Source organism: Lygodium microphyllum, chromosome 30 (genome assembly GCF_053477565.2).
Source record: "Lygodium microphyllum isolate KBCC chromosome 30, Lygodium_microphyllum_v1.1.10, whole genome shotgun sequence".
In the NCBI taxonomy this organism is placed as follows: domain Eukaryota; kingdom Viridiplantae; phylum Streptophyta; class Polypodiopsida; order Schizaeales; family Lygodiaceae; genus Lygodium; species Lygodium microphyllum.
Window position 1 is genome coordinate 68,382,103 of NC_141164.1, and position 24,242 is coordinate 68,406,344.

Sequence of the window (24,242 nt, forward strand, 5' to 3'; positions counted from 1 at the left end):
TGGAAGCCAAAAGAACTCAAGTACAAAGAAATAGAAGAACCCTAGATATGGGTCTCAAACCAAACTCAACTAACTAAGGTGGCATACTAACTGAGCCACGAACTAGAGTAGATAAGGATAGCTATCATGTAGCTATTATTCAGGGGCGGTGTACCAACCGCATCTGCAACTGACAAGTCGGTGACATAAATACACAACGGTCACCCTGGCGTATCACGAGTGGAGCTCGATATCTCAACACTCCCCCTCGAGCTCAATCCCAATTCCTGCACACCAAGCAGGTCTCTGAACTTGCGCAGCTTCTCTGCGCCCAATGCCTTGGTGAATATGTCAGCTACTTGATCCTCTGTGCTGACATAAACTAGATCAATAAGACCTAGTAAAACCCTCTCTCGCACATAGTGATAATGCACCTCAATGTGCTTTGTTCTAGCATGATAGACTGGGTTATTTGCCAAGTGTATACTACTCATGTTGTCACAATAAATGACAACTGGCCCATCTGTAGACTGATGCATATCATAAAGTAGCTTATGCAACCAAGCTACCTCACATGCAGCCATTGCTGCACCCCTGTACTCAGCCTCTGTGCTCGACAAGGCAACTGTAGGCTGTTTCTTGCTGCTCCAAGTGACTGCAGCACTCCCAAAAGAGAACACATATCCACTGGTAGATCGTCTATCAGAAATACTACCAGCCCAATCAGCATCAGTGTATCCATGCAACTGTATCTGAACCCCAGTCTCATAAAATAGTCCATACTGCAATGTGGACTTCACATACCTGAGTATGCGTCTAGCCGCATCCAAATGTGGTTTCCTTGGAGCCTGCATAAACTGACTTACCAATCCAACATCATAGCTCAAATCTGGCCTGGTAATAGTCATATAAATCAAACTTCCTACTATGCGTCTGTACATAGTAGGGTCTTCTAGAAGCTCACCTGCATCTATGCTCAGCTTCACATTCTGCTCCAAAGGAACTGAAATAGGCTTACAGCCTGTCATCCCATATTTGGACAGCATGTCCAATCCATACTGCCTCTGCAAGAGCTGTATCCCACTTGGTGATCTAATCACCTCAATGCCCAAGAAATAACGCAGCTCTCCCAAATCCTTCATCTCAAACTTCTGCTTCAATAGCATTTTCACATGAAGGATATCTTCATCACTGTCACCTGTCATAATCAAATCATCAACATAAATGACAAGCAACATAATACCTTTCTCTGTTTTTCTCACATAAAGTGAGAAATCTGCCTTGGAAATCTGAAAGCCAATAGTGACAAGATATTGTCCTATCTTGTCAGACCATGCTCTAGGTGCTTGCTTCAAGCCATACAAAGCTTTCTTCAACCTGCAAACAAACTCAGGATGAACAACATGCACATAACCTGGTGGCTGCTCCATATAGACCTCTTCTTGCAAATCACCATGCAAGAAGGCATTCTTTACATCCATCTGATGTAAAGACCATCCCTTTGATGCAGCCATAGCAATGACTGCTCTTACGGTTGCCATTCTTGCAACCGGATTGAATGTTTCTTCATAGTCAATGCCATATGTTTGTGCATACCCCTTGACTACTAATCTTGCCTTGTATCTGTTCACAGAACCATCTGCATTGTGCTTCACCTTATAAACCCACTTACAGCCAATTGCATTCTTACCTTTAGGCAAAGGTACCAATTCCCATGTAGCATTTGCTTCTAAGGCATCCATTTCTTCATCCATGGCTTTCTCCCATTTTTCTTTTCCCATGGCTTGCTCAAAAGAAGTGGGTTCTGGTTCCTGTATCACTTTGACCATATATGCATAGTGAATGGCTGTAAATCCATCATATTTCAGCCTATCCACAGGATACCTAACTCTGGTAGACCTGCGCAAAGTGGGTTCACTCCCAGGTGCTCTCAAAACATCCCTGATCTTCCTTACTCCAGGTGTAACAATAGAAGGAATACCCAACTCATCATCAATGCTCTGTTCTGAGCCACTGGATTCACCATCCACATAAGAGTGACCTACATTCACATCAAACATGGGCTGATCAACCTTCTCTTTTCCTTTTCGTGATACCTGGATACCACTATTTGCATTACTTTGAGAAGATTCTCCTGATCTCAATCTGCCTGTCCATGGCGAAGAGTGTGAACCATTGCTAGAGGACGCTCCAGGTCCACTAATATTTTGTGACTGCTGCTGTGAATTCTGTGCAGCATTACCATTTTGTGCATCTACATCATCAATCACATTTACTGGTTTATACCAGCTACTCATCTCATCAAAAACAACATCTCTGCTCACTGTAAACTTACGAGTAGAAGGGTTATAGCATCTATATCCTTTTTGCTGTAGAGAGTAACCAATAAAGATGCACTTCTCAGCTTTTGGATCCAACTTGGATCTCAGCTCATCTGGCACATGTACATAGGCAATGCAATCAAAAATTTTCAAATGAGAAATATCTGGTTTCCTACCAGTATACCTCTCCTCTGGAGTCATTCCATGTAATGCTGCAGTGGGAGTCCTGTTCATTATGTAGACTGCTGTAGCAACTGCTTCAGCCCAATAAAAATTTGGCAAGTCTTTTTCATTGAGCATGGCACGAGATACCTCTCCAATATGCCTATTTTTCCTTTCTGCAATTCCATTTTTTTGTGGGGTATAACTGCATGAATATTGCTGCTTTATGCCATGCTCCTGCAAGAACTTTGCAAACTCATTTGAGAGGTACTCTCCCCCTCCATCTGACCTTAGGCATTTTATTTGCAGATCTGTTTCTTTTTCAGCCATAGCTTTAAGGGTTTTGAAATACCCAAAAACTTCACTTTTCTTTTTCATAAAATACACCCAAACTTTTTTGCTATAGTCATCAATAAAAGTGACAAAATAATGACAGCCTCCAAGAGATGTAGCTTTAGTAGTCCACACATCAGAGTGGATTAATTCCAATGGCTTCTCACTCTCTTGAACATGTCTAGGAAATGGTTTCCTTGCCTGTTTTCCAAACTGACAGGCTTCACATACCTTATGCATTTCTGCAACCTTGAATTTTGGCAATCCTGCAACAATATTTTGGGCCTGCATTGATTTAAGTCGTTGTACATTAACATGACCAATGCGTTTATGCCAGATATCAATATCTGCAACTACACCGGTCCCATGTGCAAACATTGCTGCACTCAATTCAGACATGTCTGCATCCAACGTAAACATTCTGCCCTTCTTCTTTCCTTTTGCTATCAAGCGACCTTTATTTTTCATATCCTCAACAAAGCATCCATAAGGATTAAATCTGACCTGCAAGCCCTGCTCAACCATTTGACCGACAGAAACCAGATTCTTGGTGATATTCGGGACATGAAATACATCGGACAGGTATTTCTTTTTCCCATCCTGCATAGACAATGGAATTTTTCCAATCTGCACAATAGGATGTGCAGTATCATCACCAGTCTCCACAAATCCTGGTTTTTCCATTTTCCTTGCATCCTCCATCCATTCTGCATGACCTGTCATGTGGTTTGATGCACCTGAGTCAACATACCATACATCATTGCTTTCTTCTGCACTTGTCACAGAATTGTTCATGTGCTACACCATAAACAAATGCTCATTTCTATCATCACCCTGTCTGCTAGAAGATGCATAATTCCCTTGTTGCAGTTTTCCATTCATGATGTCATTCTGCTTTTTATAGCAGTCTTTAGCCATATGACCCATTTTACCACAGTAGTAGCATTCAATATTACTGTTTGCATTTTGACCTCTTTGCCATCCACCACGACCTCTTTGGCTCCCCCTGCCTTTAGAGTTACCACATCCTCCTCCATAGGACTGGTTTTCTTGAGTTTGCTGCATATTCTGATTTCTACCACGACCTCCATATCGGCCTCCTCTACCTCTGCCTCTACCTCTTCCAGCATTTGAGTAGAAGAGAGCTTCTTTTGAAGTTCCTCCTGAAGAAGATGCACCACCATTTCTTTGCTCCTCAGAAATTAGAAGAGCAATCAGCTCCTCAAAATTAGGAAATCTTTCACGAACTGAAATGGATGTCCGAAACTGTGCATAATCCTTTCCTAGACTATTCAAGGTCACAGAAACTAAATCATCATCTTCCACTGGTGACCCAATGGAAGCAAGTGCATCTGCAATCTTCTTCACCTTCATGTGGTAGTCATTGATGCTCATATTTTCTCTTTGCACATTGTGCAACTCTTGCTTGAGCTGCATTTTCGTGGCTTGCGTATTTGTGCTATACATCTTTGACAGAGTATCCCATGCCTCCTTTGGCGTACTTGCATCCTGAATATGCACAATCATAGAGTTTGAAATGCTGATAGATAGCCAGTACATAACTTTCCTGGCTCTCTCATGCCATGCTTTGAATGCCTGCATTTGCTGTTGATTGGGAACATCAGGAAGAACTGGTTCTTCTTCATTTCCTGCAACAAATTCCCAATATCCTTTTTCCATAAGAAAATTCGTCATTCTAAGCTTCCATGCTTGGAAGTTGTTCTTGTCAAGCTTTTCAGTGACAATCTGTGAAAGAGAATCAGATGCCATTACAGAAGACTGCAAAAAATTCTGTCACTGCAAAAACCACAGCTTCACCCTCACAAGGGAAAATCTGCAAAACTGGCGAAAGTGGTATTTGACCACACAGTCACTTCCTAGTGACGATTTTGCATCAACAGGCAACAGGGATGATTCTGTAACTCCCAATGTCTCTGCGCACAAGCATACAATGCAATTTTTACAGTAATTATTCACCAACCTGTAGAACAGTGGCTGCACAGCATAAAACTGGGCCTTTTCCTGAGTGTGTGCAGAAAACTTCCGCCTCCAAAACAGGCCCTGAAATGGCCTCAAATAAAAAAAACAAGGTCGCCAAGGGCTTTAGCCCTCACCCACAGCATATACTGCCCTCTTGCTTCACCGCGAAGGGCGTCTCAACCTGAGACAATGCACTCCTGCACTTTCCGACTGTGCTACCTGCAGAGATCTGCTCCCAAAACAGAAAATGAAAGCAACACTGCTCCTCTTACTAGAACACTGCGAGCTTGGCTTGCTTTCTTGAGCTCCTTACCACGAACAAGGCTCTGATACCATGTCAAGATTGTGGGAGAGAAGGAAGGAGTCTCGCTTGAAGCTTTCTTGCTTGCACAATGGGGGAAGACACACAAGGGTGGAGGCTGAAAACAGTTTTTCTCTTCTTAGTTGTGGAAGCCAAAAGAACTCAAGTACAAAGAAATAGAAGAACCCTAGATATGGGTCTCAAACCAAACTCAACTAACTAAGGTGGCATACTAACTGAGCCACGAACTAGAGTAGATAAGGATAGCTATCATGTAGCTATTATTCAGGGGCGGTGTACCAACCGCATCTGCAACTGACAAGTCGGTGACATAAATACACAACGGTCACCCTGGCGTATCACAAGTGGAGCTCGATATCTCAACAATAATGAGACAATGAGAGGTGGAGAATGAACCAACACTTGTATTGCACACTTTCTTACACACTTACATGGGAATAGGTGAGAGTACACATATATATACAATGAAGGTGTGGATATAGTAGCTTCTCTTAGTGAAGTATCATCCACATGTTCTAGATCCATCTTATCTAGTTCTCCTAAATATCTAGATATTGTCTTCCTAGATATTCTCTAAGTACATGTTCATGTGAATACATTCTAATATTCTAACACTATTTTTCATGAGAGTAGTCTACCACTTGCTCCAAATTTTGGGAAGGGTGGAATGTAAAATTTTACGGATGAGATTGCTGAGGTGTGGAAGCTACTACTTTTGGTATTCAAATTGAGAAAACTATTGATTGTGTTGCACTTTCTAGTAAGAAGGCTAAACTTTGGTCTTATGAATTGCATGTAGTAGAAAAGAATAAAAACACTAGGGTTGAATTAAATGATGTAGGGAAGAGTATCTGTTATGACCCAGTTGGGATCCAACGGTAGACTATTTCTTTGTTACGCATATCATACTAGATTATAGAATATTTATGTGATTATAGAATAGAAAAGAAAGAGGGATGATGGAGATCTTGATACTTCTAAGGTATGTAGACACCTTGGTTGAAATTTTAGCTATATTGATATGTAAGGAGAAATAAAAAAATGGATTGATACATGTTAATTTTTTGGACATATACTATGATATTATTGATTTTATGACATACGAGGGTCTATGCTTAGATAAAGGGCTGAAGATGAAGTTGGAACAAATTATAAGACAATAGATAAGAAATAAAATTTAGTTTTAATGCCATTTCCATGAGACAATGATTTGAGGAGACAACTGAGTTGGCTTTTTAGAGGAGCCAAATTTGAGGGATCAAAAGGTGACAAATTTATGGCAAAATCTCTTAAAGAGTTGAATGCTTGTGATGTGTTTCTTTTTTCCAAAGAGAAGCAATACTCTGAGGAGATGTTGTCTAGGCATGGTAGAGTTTTTGCATTTCATCCACATGAGATTGGCTATGTAGATCTTGGTATAGTTGCTCCTGTGGTGATATTTACTATTCCACATATACCATGGACCTTATGGCCGATTCCAATGCCAAAATCCCACTTGTAAAAGTTGATTGATCTTATAAATGAAAAGATAAATATTGGAATTCCTAAACCTTCCTCGACTCCTTACTCAAATAGGTGGTTCACTATGCCTAAGAAAAAAGGGGCTTTGAGATTTATATTGGGGATATGTACTAGTCAATAAGGTGACTATTAAGATTGTGGAAGTAGGTGCCATGTTTGATAAGTTTACAAAGGCTTTTGCTAGAAGAATATTTCATGGGTGAGTTGTATTCTAGCTATGATAAGTTTCAGTTAGCAATTGAAAGCATGGATATTGCCACCATGAAAACATTGTTGGGATTACTAAACATTTTTACTTAATTATAGGGGGCAACACATTTTGTTATCCACGTGATGAGTGCTATGAACAAGGTATTACAAGATTACATACCTTGTTTGATTATGCCTTTTTTAGATGACATACTAATAAAAGAATATGCAAAAGAGGATAAGGATGAGAAATTGAATGAACAATCATGCAAAAGGCTTATTGTTGATCATATTGTTGACTACAAGTAAATCTCGGCTAGGTTGGAAGAGGTGAATAAGACTCTTTCAAGTCGAAGGTTAGTTTTTGGTATGAATGAAGTATCGATTGTTGGGCATATGTGTGGATCATATTGCAGAAGGCCGTCACTAGCAAAATTGGATGCAATTGATAGGATGGAAAAGACATGCCCAATTTAGAGTTCAAAAAGATACACAAGAAAGCATATGGTTATTTCCTAAAGCATTGGCTTTTATGGAAACATCCTAAATGAAGAGGAGGTACCCCATTCCAAACTATATGTTATAGGAGTACTAGGGTGCAAAGTATGAGTGAATTTCATGAAAGCATTTGGGCTATTCATAGAGGTGTATGGGCTACATATGAAAAGATTAAGGAGAAGTATTGATGGAAAGCTATGTACAAAGATATCTTGCACTATGTTGAAACATATGGAAAATGGTAGGTGTATTCTTCAATGATATATTATGATGGTTTAAATCCTACATAGCCTCCTCTCTTTATGCACTACAAATTGGTTCTTGATTTGGTGACCATACCTATGGGACTTTGGAAGATGAGGTACATTCTTCTCGTGTGTGAGAACCTTTGGTTGAAGGTCAAGATTTGAGAAGTAAAGCCTACAAATTGGTTCTTGATTTGGTGATCATACCTATGGGACTTTGGCAAATGAGATATATTCTTCTTGTGTGTGAGAACCTTACGAGATTGGTTGAAGGTCAAGCTTTGAGAATCAAATTGGCACTAGACTCTTAATCCTTTGACAATGTTTACCCTTGTGGTTTTTTAGTCAATGCTTCTTTTTTAATCCTCTCTTTCTACCCTAATAAAGCATCATTCCATATAATTGCATCACCATTTCCATTTACTAACATTATCCTGAGTGGGAAATCTAACCATCAATATTGTCTGAATCATCAAGTTGTTATAGGCAAAATGAGCAGCTTATCCAATCCCTTTCTTTATCAGACATTATCCACACCTTACTTTGTTAGGAGTAGAAGTTAATCATATAGACATGTTTACTACCATTCAATCTAAAGTAAAATCAATGATCTTGATTTCAATTTGGACCATGCTTACATTTTCCTAAATTTGACTCACAAAATCCCTAAACCTTCCAATTCCTATTTGCAAGGACTTGAAGCCAAGATACAAAAACTCTTTAAATAATAAGATCATGCTTTAAGCCCACATGTTGGCATGAGAAGGAAAGGGGAACTTTGAGCCATTACTCCAACCAGTCAATCAATGTACTTGATGACCTTGCCTAGTCCTATGTGTTTAGTCCCAAGCTAAACGTCAAAGGAAACTTCAATGCTCTTAGCGTGCTTCTCAATAATTTGCATATCATTAGCAATCTCTCTAGATGCCACCTCCAAATCTAAATGGAAAATAATAGGCACACCAAAGGGCATCTTTTCTTAATGGATATTTAATCTAGGTTTAATCATGCCAAAGAACTTCTCTATTCTCCTCTAAAGATCAAGCTTAATCATCATTGAACAAATTGCATACCATGAATAACTTAGTCATTGCCTCTGTCATTAAGTAAAGCACATGGATCATTGCTACAATCTTCCCAAAAATTATTTAGATGATTTTGTAAAAAAAGGGTGGTCAAGGCAAAGGGCTTTATCATGTGAAAATATTTCTTTAAGTAAAGTGTGCGGGAAAAAAACATGTTTACTTACCTTCCAACCTTTTGGAATGACAAAATCATCATACTTGAACTCTTTGATAACTTCACGAAATGCCATATCAACAGGAGGGATTATTCGAATTGTTTCTTGGATGAACCTCCATAAACATTTCATCTTTTGAAGATCTTGCCAAATCAAATCCTCTCCTTGTTTCTTTTGTGCAATAATATTCTCTTGCTCTATGAAAATCAACAAATTATGGAGAATAAGAGATTAGCGTAAGAGTATGTAGCTTATACAAGGAAAATGACTTTGTAGGTTAGACCACTATGAGTGTCACTACATTCTTAAGTATTTCAAGTTCTGCTCAACTAGTGTCTCACTTGTTATGGCCTTAACATGGTTACACTCACAAAATGCATGGTGGCTTCACATTTTTCCAAATTCATTTTCAATGAATTTATTTGAAAAATGAACTTCTTATAGATTTTAAGTTTTAGTCAACCACATAGTGTCTTGCATGCTTTACTATGTTTATAGTATACATGCGTGGAGATCTCAAGTTTTACTAACTACCATTTAACTTAATGCTTTTCTAATACATTACATGGTTGAATGCATCTCTTAACACATTGAAGGAAATAAATTTCCGAAATCATTGACTTTCTATCTCTATTCTCAATATTTGGGCTAAATGTTATCATAGAAGATTTTCCTTTTTGTAACCCTTTAAGGCCATTCATGTGAGAACAATGCATTATGAGGAACAACTCTATTTTTTTCATACATGTTAGTGTATTTTCTTATTTTATTTCATAATTAATTATATACACAATCTAGTCTATAGGTCATCACCAATTCTAAATGTTAAGTCTCCTTAAACTCATATAATAGCCATTACTATTCACACTATGTTCCCTTTATTAAAGGAAGAACGACAAGAAAATCTGCAACTTGATTGAGAGGATTCTTAAGTAAGAAACTTCTATGTCCTCAAAAAGAAGAAGAGGCTAGATAGTGTTTCCAATATGTAAGCCACAAAAAAGTGGAGACATGCTCTACTTTGATGTTAAATATTTTCTTCATGCAAACTAAAGAGGAAATGATATCATTGAACCACATGAAACACTTAAGAATAGATTTGCAACATTAATAATATAGGTATTTCTACATTTGAAGCTCAATCTAAAGAATTATTCTTATAATGTGTTGTAGTCTAGCACAACAATGATTTTATAGGGAACTTTGAAAGTTGGATCTCAACCTTGGGATTCTATCCAAATAATGTGGTCTCCACTCAAGGTAATCATGTCTTCCAAATCTATCCTAGTGTGCCGAAACTAGGGTCATAGTTTCAATGTTTATGGCCTTGTGACTCATAGGGGATGCATTGATACAAAATATTCTATATAGTAAGTTCAAAGAGAAAAAATTGAATGTGCAAAAACCATCCAATCAAAAGATAAATTCTTGTATCGTGAAGTACTAAAACTACCTCATTGGAATACACATGGGATTTTTTAATAGGGGCTTGAATGCAATTGATAGTAGGGATCATTTCTTAAGAGAAATTCTCAAAGTAGAGGGAAAAGGGCCTTATACAAAGGGTGCCAATATTGCAACATGAGGATTCAAAATATTTCAAGGTGAGATAGAGTGCATTGAGAGAGAGAATTGCAAGAGTAAAGAGGATAAGAATCTTAGTTACTTACAAATAAAAAATGGAAGACCAAGCTAACCAAATGACAATATGATTTCTATGGTGTTCTCTTCCAGATTATGGTATTCACATCTACTTAAATAATTGAAGAGGATACAACTTTAAGGATGGACTACCAATGGGAGTCACTTGGACCTTGAAATGTCAGTTCTATAGGTATTGATATGTCAAAAAATAGTTAATATAGAGTGCTCAATCCAATGTTAGCATAGTCCTCTTATAGATATTTATGATAGACCTTGAATTCTATTGGTGTTGTTCAAATGGGATAATTTGCAAGTTCTATTGGCTTGTTTTTGTGCGAATGCATGGTCATGTCAAACTTGGAGTGACTTATTCCAAAACTTGGTGGTCATAAATGATGTTCTTTTGGGCGCTTGTTTCATCATTGAAATCTCATTGGAGCCTTATTTGTGAGACATGACATGGTACATGGCAACTTATATAGGCTAGTGATCATCACACATATAATTAGGATGCTCAATGTGCTAGTGATCATCACACATATAATTAGGATGCTTACAATCATGCTTATGAGGTCACTTGAGAAGGATGGAACATTGAGGAAGGCTATCCAAGTTGATGCCTGGATACTGGGCAACATGGCTTAATCACTAAGTTGTAGAGACTCTCATGTAGTGAGACCTTTAGTTTCTACAATTAGGCCCAACTTCTTCTTTATTGAGGAATGTTGGTGTCACTTGGAATGTCCTTTTATTGCTTATATAGATCTCCATTGGATCTCTTTCTCAAGGCAATGAGATTAAATGCTAGTTTTAACATGCTACTAATTGCATCTCTTTGAAAACATCCTCTAAGCAAGAGGATCTCAATTTCCCTAGGGGAATAGTGGAGGTTTTATCTGATTTCTATGTATAGCTACTTGAGTGCTTATACCTTTTTAGATTTTTTAAATGTGTAACAAGGTTGTTGGTTCTTTTTCTAAAATAACTCGATCGTAGAGAAACATGACATTTTTGGATCTTTAGTTAGTCCATTGAGTCCTAATGGGTCACTAGCTAACAGCAACTAGCGTCAGACCCGAGTGAACTACTTTACGCAGAAACGCCAGGTCCGAAGCGGATTCACGCTGCACTTGGTTCAAGGAGAATGGGAAATGAGAGGGATGCAAAGCTCAACCTCTCTGCCATAAAGCATAGTCCCTATTCCGTTCCCCTAAAACAGCGTAAATCGAGTAAGACGTAATTCTAGGTCATTGTTCTCGTTATTCTTTTTGATGATGATGATGATTCTGCTGTTCCTCGAGATTTTTGAGAAAAGTTCCCAGCTAACTGGGACCACCCAACCGTAGGACAGACCCATGGCCCATCCTCCGCACTTTCCTCGGTTTGTTTTAGTTATGTAATTATCTAACACATTAATTTGACATATAACAATCAGCTTCTTTAATTAATCTTGTTTAAGCACTGGTTCCTTCACGTAATCTTATCACGTGACATATAAAACAATATCAAGCAAGTTCTTTTAACATCTCATCATTTTATCTTTGAATTACAAGAAGTTCCGCCCGTAGGCTTGTCCATAATCTGCCCGGAGGCTAACAAGTAATCTCCAGGGATCACTATTCCAAGCTTCCGCCCGTCAACTAGTATGCGGGCCTCGGGTTCCAATCCCGAGTCGCGTTAGCCTCTTGTGCAGGACCCGGAAGGCGAGGGATTTACGGCCAGAGCCCCCCTTGGCACCCAAGCGTCCTCCTGCTCCAAGTAGAACTCAACGGAGATACCTCTCGCGGTGGGTTCGGTCCACGTTCCTGGCACGGTCAAACAACCCCCTTGGTTAGGGTCAGGCAGGCAGTCGGGGGTAACTGAAGCTGCCTCTCCCTTCAGGCTTTTAACCTGAAGTATACGTACTTATTTAATTTGAAATTCATAAATCAAATAGAGCCCTAAAATCTCTAGCAAGCACAAACATTTCCATTAACCAACCCAGTTGTATGGCAAACTGCTAAAGAAGTGTTCTTTCCTTTTTGAGTGTATCAACAGTCGTTCTCAAGATGTCTTGTAACTTGGCAAGATCCCTTATATTCGGGTGTAGGGTATACCTAGCTTGGTTAACCCTAAGGTACCTTAGATATGCTAGTTTCTATTTTACAACTTTCCTTATTTTGAAGGATATCCAAAAACTACGTCTTTTTGCAAGATAACTTGCGTAAGGATCTGCCGTCTTTGAAGAGGGTTTTTCCCTTTTCTCTTTGTGAATTGATCACAAAATGATTTCATACATGTTGCGCAAGTCCGGTGATGGAATAATCTGTTTAGATTCCTTAACCTGACGTATGTCAGGTCTAGGGTTTCTTCATTTAAGAACCTTAGGGACGAACCCTAATTTCTTATCTTTATGGATTTATTGTCCTTGCGGTAAGGTGAGTAGTCGAGTGTTTAGGGTATGAATGTTTCTATGTTTAGATTGGTCCGGTTATCTTTTGGAAAGATTGGTTTGGTTAGCTTTTGGAAGGTAATCTTACTCGTCTTGTCACGGTTTTACTATCTTTGTAACAATTAACTTTCCCAATCAATACAGTTTAATTTGGCATATAGCATAATGCCATGATGATACAAAGAGCGACGATACTCCTTGGGACAAAGCCCTAGCTAAGAAATTGGTGAATACACACTTTATTAGTTCCAAGTCCTCAATTTGCAGGGGAAAAGTGTTAATAGAGTGTCATCCAGCAATTCCCCATTACATTTTCTTTCCAAATGACTTTGTATATCTAATTTTTATACTTATTAATTTCTAACATCTAACTTCCGTTTTCTTTAAAGATGAACTCATGCCAAATACAACAGTTGCCTTACTAAGATGCGCAACTAGCAAAGATAACTCTCTAGTAATTTGAGCATCGAAAGAAACCTTTCATGAATTTAGCCATTTTGCCATGATTCGTTGCGAAAGGAATAAGACTAATGGTGCAAGATATAATTTCTTCATTTTAGGACTATATTACTATAGTAAATGGATAGTTTTGCCTATTATTTTATAATGCTTGATGCAATTTGAAGAAAGCTAATTTGTATACATTGTCATTCATAAGCTAACTCCTTCGTTAAAAATAACTTGAACAAATATATCTATTTCCTTAACAATTTTTCTTTGCATGATTGACTAAAAACCCGAATTAACATCAAGAAGAAAACCTGGCTTTGAGGTGAGATATCCACATGGATACCGGGAGATGACCCTCCCGCGGCTACGCCTTGGACTTTCTTAGGAGGCATCGCAAGTGTGGTCTGTCGACGTGGAAGCAGCTTTACACTTCTTTCGAAAAACACTTAGCACTCTCTTCCCTTTTTCAAGTGGGGGAAGAAGAACAAAACTTCAAGGTATTTTGCGAGTTTGAAGGAAAGGCTAAGGACAAATTCTCTTGGGAAAAAGGGGCGTACAGAATTCTAAGGGAGGAACTCCAAGGGGGGGGAAAGTATCCTTAAAGGTTATTGGAAAAGGGGGCCTAACGAGGCCTTAGGAGAAGATATAAGGGGGTAGATCGAGGGTTATAATGAGCAAGGCCCTAAGGGGAAATAAAGTCTGGGAAGATAAGACCTTTAAGGTCAAAAACCCTTTTATGGGGGAAAATCTCCAAACCAACACGGAGGGGGGAAAAATCAGACCTTTTAAGGTCTGAGTTGTTTTGGGGGGGAAAGGGAATTTAAAACCATGGGAAGGGGCTAAGGGGATTTTTAAATCCGGGGGGAAAAAGGGGAAAAAGGCAAGGGAAAGGCTTTGTTTCTCGGGGGTAAGAATCCCTTTGTTAAGAACGCAAGGGGGGAAAGGGGCATTATAAAGCCCTAAGGGGGAAACTCTAGGGGGGAAAAAGAGACCCTAAGGGAGCCCTTAGGGAGGAATTCAAAGGGGGAAAAAAGTAGCCTTAAAGGCTATAGGTAAGAGGCCTAAGGGCCCTTAGGGGAAAAATTGGAGAGAGGGGGTAGTCCCAAAGGCCACACGAAGGGGGGACTTAGGAAGCCACCCTTGGAAGTTTCCAAGGGCTTCCTAGAAGGCACGTGGGGGGGGAAAAGTAAAGGACGAATCGGCTGTCGGGCCAGCCTGGCATCTCCTTAGTCAGGCAGCAAATGACGAGGCTGAAGATGGCGGCGACTTTCCTGGCCCCACAGCAGCCGCCAGGAAATTGGCGTCTCCTCCCTCCACTCTTGGTGGACGACGTGGCCTTACGCCGTGCTTGCCCTCTTTCTTGATCTTCCTGGCAACCAACAGAGCTCGTCCCCTTCTCGCGACTCCTGGTTTCAACGGAACAAAGGCTGCCGTCACTCTCTCTTTCTTCCTAAAAACCTTCCCTTCCTCCCACAGGGTTTATATGGGAGGGGGAGAGGTACCTCCCCTCCCCCACGCAGCTCGTGCATGGGCTTATCCCACCCTATGACCCCCGACAAGGATGCTTAGTCATCCTTGCTATTCCCCTCCCCTCCAGCACGACAATCGTTGGGGGAAAAAGGGGGAAATAATAAAAAAATTTCCCTTAATCTAAAGGTTATCCTTTTGGCTTTCTAGGAGGAGGTTCCCACGTAAATTCTTTTAACTCGTTTATGCAAGCGGAGATCAAGATACGTAGTATGTAATTTGAAAATCACACCATCGGCGTATTTTTGGATGTTGGAATTCCCTTGCATGACTATCACGTGGGTTTAGAAATATTCTCATAATGGAAATATTACATTCTCTCCCCCTTGGAGGAATCGAGATGTCCTCATCTCGAAGTAAACTGGGGATATTGATGGTTGAGAGAGCTTTCATCTATCCAAGTGGCATCCTCTTCGGGATAATCTTTCCACTGGACGAGGCATTCTTTCAAGGTTCTAGATCTTAACTGTCTCTCCCTAACATCTAAAATCTTATCTGGCCTTAGTTCAAGGACTCCTTGACTAGGCATTACAATTTGTTGGTCATCAAGTACATGATTAGGGTTGGGTACATATTTTTTTAAGAGACTGATATGGATTATATTGTGAACTTTTAGGTTCTCAGGGAGTTGAAATTTATAAGCATTGGGTCCTAGGCATTTGAGGATTTTATACGGCCCACAATACCTTGGACTTAGTTTCCTGTATTTTCCTAGAGATAGAGAACTCGTTTTAGGGCGTACACGAATGAAGACCATGTCTCCTTCTCCGAAGACCCTCTCTTGACGTTTCAAATCTGCATATGCCTTTTGTCTATCCTTGGCTGCTTGTATGTCTTGTCTTATTGACTTTATTTGATCATCCATGTCCTCCAACATTTGTCTTGAAGCTTCAACTCTTAGGGTTGGATCAGAAAAGTTTAGGGGACTTCGACAATCATGACCATACAATGCCTGGAAAGGGGTCATTTGAATGCTCTGCTGGTAAGAAGCATTGTAGGCAAATTCAACTAATGACAAGTATTGAATCCACCTCTTCGGCTCTCGACAACAGTATGTCCTAAGCATATCCTCAATGATTTGATTCACTCGCTCTGTTTGTCCATCCGTTTGGGGATGGTAGGGGGTGCTAAAACAGAGTTGAGTCCCAATAGCTTCAAAGATAGCTCTCCAGAAGTGGGATGTGAAGAGAGAATCTCGATCACTAATGATTCTTTTAGGTAAGCCATGTAGCTTGAATATCTCCTTGATAAACAATCTTGCAATGTCAGAGGCTTTATAGTTTGTCTTTACTGGAATCAGGTGTGCAACCTTGGTAAGCATGTCAACCACAACCATAATGGAATTGTATCCTCCTTGGACTTGGGGTAAGCCCACAACAAAATCCATACTGATGAATTCCCATTTCATTTGGGGAATGTCAAGTGGTTGCAGTTTTCCTGGCATCATGACATGGTCGGCCTTGATACATTGGCAAGACAAACATTCAGTGACATATTTGAGAACGTCACCTTTGAGCCTCTCCCAATGGTAGCTCTTCCTAACTGCATTAAGAGTTTTTGCATAGCCAGGATGTCCTGCGAAAGGAGAATCATGAGCTTCCCATAATATCTTCTGCTTCAGTGACAGGCTTGTTGGTATACACAGCCTTGTTCTGTAGTAGACAAGTCCATTATCAATGGAAAATTCCTGATACTTAGCTTGTAACTTCTGATTCTACTCCTTGGTAGATATTTCTTTTATCATTGTTTGGTAGGCCAAATCATGGCATGCTTCCTCTCTAGCTAGTTCAAGTATAGGATTGTTTGGCATAGATACCTTTGTAGCCAGAGATCTGGCCGTTGATGGATTCTGCAAGATTAGGGAATTTAGGAATGCCTTGCGACTGAGTGCATCAGCAACTACATTCTCTTTCCCTGGTCGGTACTTGATTTCAAAATCATATTCCTCCAATACTTCAATCCACCGACGTTGCCTCATGTTGAGCTCGTTCTGGGTAAAAATCCATTTGAGACTCTTATGATTGGTTACTAGAGTAAACTTATTACCCAACAGGTAGTGTCTCCAAAGCTTTAGAGCATGGATGACAACTAATAATTCCAGATCATGCGTGGCATAATTCTTTTCATGACTCTTCAATTTCCTTGAAGAGTATGCTACTGGATGACCTTCCTGCATAAGTACACAACCCAAGGCAAGAATGCTGGCATCAGTTACTACCTCGAACTCCTTTTTGAGGTCAGGAAGTTTTAGAATAGGTGCTGATACCAAACTTCCCTTCAATTTGTCGGAGCTATTTTGTTCGGGAGTTGACCATGTAATAGATGTCTGCTTCTTTACTAAGTCTGTAAGAGGTGCTACAATCAAAGCATAGTTTTTGATAAAGACCCTATACCATCCCGTCAAGCCAAGAAAGCTACGTATTTCCTTGACGGATACTGGTATTGGCCATTCAAGCACATCCTTGACTTTGGCTGGGTCTACTGATATTCCCTCTGATGATACTATGAATCCCAGATATTCAATCTGATGCTTGAAGAATGCACACTTCTTCATTTTTGCATACAGCTTATGAGACCTCATTGTCTCAAGGACAATCCGTAGTTGAGGTTCATGATCTTCTTCCTGTTTAGAATAGACTAAAGTGTCATCAAAGAAGACAAGTACGAAATCATCAAGATATGGTCTAAAAATATCCTGCATTAATCTATTGAAGGTGGCAGGTGCATTTGTAAGCCCAAATGACATAACCAAGAACTCAAAGTGCCCATATCTTGTATTGAAGGTCGTTTTTGGAATATCTTCTTCCTTCATCCTTATTTGATAGTAACCTGATTTGAGATCAATCTTGGAGAAGATCTTTGCACCTTGAAGGCAATCAAGAAGCTCATCTATTCTAGGAATAGGATACTTGTTCTTGATTGTTGATTGATTCAACCCACGGTAATCAATACATAGTCGAAGTGTCCCATCTTTCTTTTTCTGGAATAGTACTGGAGCTCCCCATGGTGAGTTGCTAGGCCGGATGTAACCCTGATCTAACAGTTGCTTGAGTTGTTCCTTCAACTCAATAGCTTCCAGTATGGACATTCTATAAGGTCTCTTTGCAATTGGCGCAGCTCCAGGCACTAGCCTTATTTCATGATCAACTTCTCTTGGAGGCGAAAGTTCAATCAATTCCTTAGGGAATACGTCAGCATATTCCTTTAGCCAAGAAGGTCCTTCATGAGACTCTTGCTTTTGATCTAACTTGTTGAGTTTGATGAGGTAAACAGGTAATCCTTTTCTGACTCCTTTTATGATCCGCAATACTTTGGCTAATTGGATTCTTGGCACTCCTGCCTCACCTTGAGTTGTGACAACCTCCTTTTCAGAGTTTCGAAAGGAAACTTGACCCTTTCCACAGTGGATGTGGGCGTCATTAGGCTTAAGCCAATCCATCCCGAGTAGACACTCATGGATACCTAAATTCACGACTCTGAATTTGACTGAGGTTTTCTTTCCTCCCAGAAAGAATTCTTCCTTAGCAGTTTGCCTGGTACAAGTTACCTCACGACCGTTTGCCAATTCCACAAGTAGGGTAGGTGCTTCTACTGTGGCTATTCCTAATCTTTTTGCACATGCTGGTGAGATAAAGGAATGTGTATTGCCACAATCAATCAAGGTTTTGAAACCTTTACCTTGATAGTCCGACGGTGTTTGAATCACCGAGAACTGGCGATTCGGCCCCTTCTTCTGAAAAGCGGCATGGACTGTCGCTCTTTCGAATTCTGCTTCCATAGTCGGATCTTCCTCTTCTTCTGCTTCGCATCTTTGCCTATTGGTAATGCAGGCAGTTCTTCCTCTTCCACGGGTGGCGGCTCCTTGACCGCGGCCTGCACCTTGACGATGTCCCTCGCTGAGCTTGGGACATTGCCTTTTGAAGTGACCAAGTTCGTTGCAGTGGAAACATCGGAGGTTTCGGCCATTACTTTGAGTAGGAACAAAGTTGTTGACGTTATTTCTCCTTGCTTTCTTCCTTTGTCCGTGATTGTGACCTTGAACTCTCTTCACTTGGGGTCTGAATGTTCCTCTGTTTGGGTCGCTATAGGACCAATTTTTGTTACCCCTTGGTCTAGCTTGCACTTCCCGAATTATAGGTGCCGCTCGAATGAGTGCATCCTGAAGATCTGACGGACGCATAGATTCGAGACGGGTATTTACGGGTGGGTTTAAGCCCGCGCAAAATTTGGACACCTGCTGTGTCATGTCCATCTGTGGCGCATACTTTAAGAGTGAGACAAATTTAGAGTAGTATGCGTCAAGCGTGAGTCCTAGCTGTTTTAGCTCATAGAACTCATTCATTTTTTGTGTACGATATGCAGGTGGCAAATATCTCCCCTGCACGGCTTTCTTTAACTTCTCCCAGGTAACGGACCCCTCTGAAGTGCCTTGATCCTTGCACCATTGTTTCCACCATAGTCTAGCTTCGCCGGTGAGTTTTAACTTGGCGAGCATGGCCTGATTGGGAGGTGCAGTACCAGCTGCTTCAAAGTAATCCTCCATAGATTCAATCCAAATTTTAGCATCAGACTGGACGAATCTACCTCTCCCGTCAAGCTTGGGTGGCTTTATCTGCTTGAGGAGGAACTTCTTCTCCTGGATGACAGCAGTACTTGATGTAGGGGGCGAATTTGGAACCTGTACCTGGGGTTGTGCCTGGATAAAAGTTTTTCTTAACGTTATTATATGATAATTGATGTTAGCTTATCTTTAGTTCAGTTATCTCGTAAATCATGAAGCTACTTAACTTTTTAACAACTCTGATGCACAGTCAGATATTGATAAAAGAAGTCATTATTTATATTACATGGGCATAGCCTTTATACAACGTCTCGTGTGTTAATAATCCAATCATTACATTTAGTTTGGGGAGAACAACGTTGTATTGCATTTGTCTACAGGAACTGTGTAATAGTAGGGTTTTGGGTCATGGATCTTTAGGAATCGATAATTCATTGGAAGTTCAGGATATCCTTTTCATTGGAATCCATACTTCTCATGGCGGCCCAACACTTTAATCCTGTCGGCTGGGATTACACGGGTTACTTCCTCATATACATATGAGTTCATTTCAATCCTCCGACCTTGAATATGTAAAGTCGAATTTACGTGAGCTTCCACAAAAATGAACAGCTTCATGACCTTCAAGTCTTCCAACCACTTGATCCTCTTTAGGTTGGTCTCTAGATAAGCGAACCGGTGGGCAGCTATGTAGTAGATTCCTGAAGACCCTGTCCATCTTCGTTCTATGTATAATGGTGATGGATTATAAATCTGCTCCAGGATGTTCATCATCCCAACTCTTTGTCTATAATGCGGAGAATGCATTGCAGTCATAAACATGACCCGGAACACCAAAAACTTGTTCCACGCTTCATAGTTCTGCAAGACAGTATTGAAGATGAGGAAATGTTTGGACAGCAACAATTTCTTTACTTCATTTTATTGAGATCTTATAAAAACAATTCCGTTGTTGGTCGGCTCTGATACCAACTGTATCGTGTCCCCTAGTATCATCCAGGAAACGTCTTAGCAGTCCATTGGAAAGGATGTCTAGAAAGCTCCACTCGACACTCCCATGGAATGTTACGGGTTTTGCGATCTAGTTCTTCCCACGTCTGCCACGTAGCGGAAGTATCCTGGCCGTTCCCACTTAGGATCGACCGGAATTAGGGTTTTCCTAATGGGTCACTAGCTAACAGCAGCGTCAGACCCGAGCGAACTACTTTACGCAGAAACGCCAGGTCCGAAGCGGATTCACGCTGCACTTGGTTCAAGGAGAATGGGAAACGAGAGGGATGCAAAGCTCAACCTCTCTGCCATAAGGCATAGTCCCTATTCCGTTCCCCTAAAACAATGTAAATCGAGTAAGACGTAATTCTAGGTCATCGTTCTCGTTATTCTTTTTGATGATGATGATGATTCCGCTGTTCCTCGAGATTTTTCAGAACAGTTCCCGGCTAACCGGGACCACCCAACCGTAGGACAGACCCATGGCCCATCCTCCGCACTTTCCTCGGTTTGTTTTAGTTATGTAATTATCTAACACATTAATTTGACATATAACAATCAGCTTCTTTAATTAATCTTCTTTAAGCACTGGTTCCTTCACGTAATCTTATAACGTGACATATAAAACAATATCAAGCAAGTTCTTTTAACATCTCATCATTTTATCTTTGAATTACAAGAAGTTCCGCCCGTAGGCTTGTCCATAATCTGCCCGGAGGCTAACAAGTAATCTCCAGGGATCACTATTCCAAGCTTCCGCCCGTCAACTAGTATGTGGGCCTCGGGTTCCAATCCTGAGTCGCGTTAGCCTCTTGTGCAGGACCCAGAAGGCGAGGGATTTATGGCCAGAGCCCCCCCTGGCACCCAAGCGTCCTCCTGCTCCAAGTAGAACTCAACGGAGAGACCTCTCGCGGCGGGTTCGGTCAACGTTCCTGGCGCGGTCAAACAACCCCCTTGGTTAGGGTCAGGCAGGCAGTCGGGGGTAACTGAAGCTGCCTCTCCCGTCAGGCTTTTAACCTGAAGTATACGTACTTATTTAATTTGTAATTCATAAATCAAACAGAGCCCTAAAATCTCTAGCAAGCACAAACATTTCCATTAACCAACCCAGTTGTATGGCAAACTGCTAAAGAAGTGTTCTTTCCTTTTTGAGTATATCGGCAGTCGTTCTCAAGATGTCTTGTAACTTGGCAAGATCCCTTATATTCGGGTGTAGGGTATACCTAGCTTGGTTAACCCTAAGGTACCTTAGATATGCTAGTTTCTATTTTACAACTTTCCTTATTTTGAAGGATATCCAAAAACTACGTCTTTTTGCAAGATAACTTGCGTAAGGATCTGCCGTCTTTGAAGAGGGTTTTTCCCTTTTCTCTTTGTGAATTGATCACAAAATGATTTCATACATGTTGTGCAAGTCCGGCGATGGAATAATCTGTTTAGATTCCTTAACCTGACGTTTGTCAGGCCTAGGGTTTCTTCATTTAAGAACCTTAGGGACGAACCCTAATTTCTTATCTTTATGAATTTATTGTCCTTGCGGTAATGTGAGTAGTCCAATGTTTAGGGTATGAATGTTTCTATGTTTAGATTGGTCCGGTTATCTTTTGGAAAGATTGGTTTGGTTAGCTTTTGGAAGGTAATCTTACTCGTCTTGTCACGGTTTTACTATCTTTGTAACAATTAACTTTCCCAATCAATACAGTTTAATTTGGCATATAGCATAATGCCATGATGATACAAAGAGCGACGATACTCCTTGGGACAAAGCCCTAGCTAAGAAATTGGTGAATACACACTTTATTAGTTCCAAGTCCTCAATTTGCAGGGGAAAAGTGTTAATAGAGTGTCATCCAGCAATTCCCCATTACATTTTCTTTCCAAATGAGTTTGTATATCTAATTTTTATACTTATTAATTTCTAACATCTAACTTCCGTTTTCTTTAAAGATGAACTCATGCCAAATACAACAGTTGCCTTACTAAGATGTGCAACTAGCAAAGATAACTCTCTAGTAATTTGAGCATGGAAAGAAACCTTTCATGAATTTAGCCATTTTGCCATGATTCGTTGCGAAAGGAATAAGACTAATGGTGCAAGATATAATTTCTTCATTTTAGGACTATATTACTATCGTAAATGGATAGTTTTGCCTATTATTTTATAATGCTTGATGCAATTTGAAGAAAGCTAATTTGTATACATTGTCATTCATAAGCTAACTCCTTCGTTAAAAATAACTTGAACAAATATATCTATTTCCTTAACAATTTTTCTTTGCATGATTGACTAAAAACCCGAATTAACATCAAGAAGAAAACCTAACTTTGAGGTGAGATATCCACATGGATACCGGGAGATGACCCTCCCGCGGCTACGCCTTGGACTTTCTTAGGAGGCATCGCAAGTGTGGTCCGTCGAACGTGGAAGCAGCTTTACACTTCTTTCGGAAAACACTTAGCACTCTCTTCCCTTTTTCAAGTGGGGGAAGCAGAACAAAACTTCAAGGTATTTTGCGAGTTTGAAGGAAAGGCTAAGGACAAATTCTCTTGGGAAAAAGGGGCCTTACAGAATTCTAAGGGAGGAACTTCAAGGGGGGGGAAGTATCCTTAAAGGTTATTGGAAAAGGGGGCCTAACGAGGCCTTAGGAGAAGATATAAGGGGGTAGATTGAGGGTTATAATGAGCAAGGCCCTAAGGGGAAATAAAGTCTGGGAAGATAAGACCTTTAAGGTCAAAAACCCTTTTATGGGGGAAAATCTCCAAACCAACACGGAGGGGGGAAAAATAAGACCTTTTAAGGTCTGAGTTGTTTTGGGGGGGAAAGGGAATTTAAAACCATGGGAAGGGGCTAAGGGGATTTTTAAAACCGGGGGGAAAAAAGGGGAAAAAGGCAAGGGAAAGGCTTTGTTTCTCGAGGTAAGAATCCCTTTGTTAAGAACACAAGGGGGGAAAGGGGCTTTATAAAGCCCTAAGGGGGAAACTCTAGGGGGCAAAAAGAGACCCTAAGGGAGCCCTTAGGGAGGAATTTAAAGGGGAAAAAAGGTAGACTTAAAGGCTATAGGTAAGAGGCCTAAGGGCCCTTAGGGGAAAAATTGGAGAGAGGGGATAGTCCCAAAGGCCACACGAAGGGGGGACTTAGGAAGCCACCCTTGGAAGTTTCCAAGGGCTTCCTAGAAGGCACGTGGGGGGGGAAAAGTAAAGGATGAATTGGCAGTCGGGCCAGCCTGGCGTCTCCTTAGTCGGGCAGCGAATGACGAGGCTGAAGATGGCGGCGACTTTCCTGGCCCCACAGCAGCCGCCAAGAAAAATGGCGTCTCCTCCCTCCACTCTTGGTGGACAACGTGGCCTTACGCCGTGCTTGCCCTCTTTCTTGATCTTCCCGGCAATCAACAAAGCTCGTCCCCTTCTCGCGACTCCTGGTTTCAACGGAACGAAGGCTGCCGTCACTCTCTCTTTCTCCCTAAAAACCTTCCCTTCCTCCCACAGGGTTTATATGGGAGGGGGAGAGGTACCTCCCCTCCCCCACGCGGCTCGTGCATGGGCTTATCCCACCCTACGACCCCCAGCAAGGATGCTTAGTCATCCTTGCTATTCCCCTCCCCTCCAGCACGACAGTCACTAGGGGAAAAAGGGGGAAATAATAAAAAAATTTCCCTTAATCTAAAGGTTATCCTTTTGGCTTTCTAGGAGGAGTTTCCCACGTAAATTCTTTTAACTCGTTTATGCAAGCGGAGATCAAGATACGTAGTATGTAATCCAAAAATCACACCATCGGCGTATTTTTGGATGTTGGAATTCCCTTGCATGACTATCACGTGGGTTTAGAAATATTCTCATAATGGAAATATT

General features: G+C 40.7%; 1 protein-coding gene across 1 annotated transcript in view; it reads right to left on the reverse strand.

Annotated features, from left to right (window-relative positions):
* The window catches only part of LOC148009963 (cytochrome P450 716B1-like), a 136,707-nt gene that overhangs the window by 61,866 nt on the left and 50,599 nt on the right, over window positions 1–24,242 (reverse strand). Inside the window, exon 2 of the mRNA XM_087672851.1 lies at window positions 8,800–8,987. Coding sequence (XP_087528977.1) covers window positions 8,986–8,987 — 2 coding nt within the window. The 3' untranslated portion in view covers window positions 8,800–8,985. The remainder of the gene's footprint in view (window positions 1–8,799; window positions 8,988–24,242) is intronic.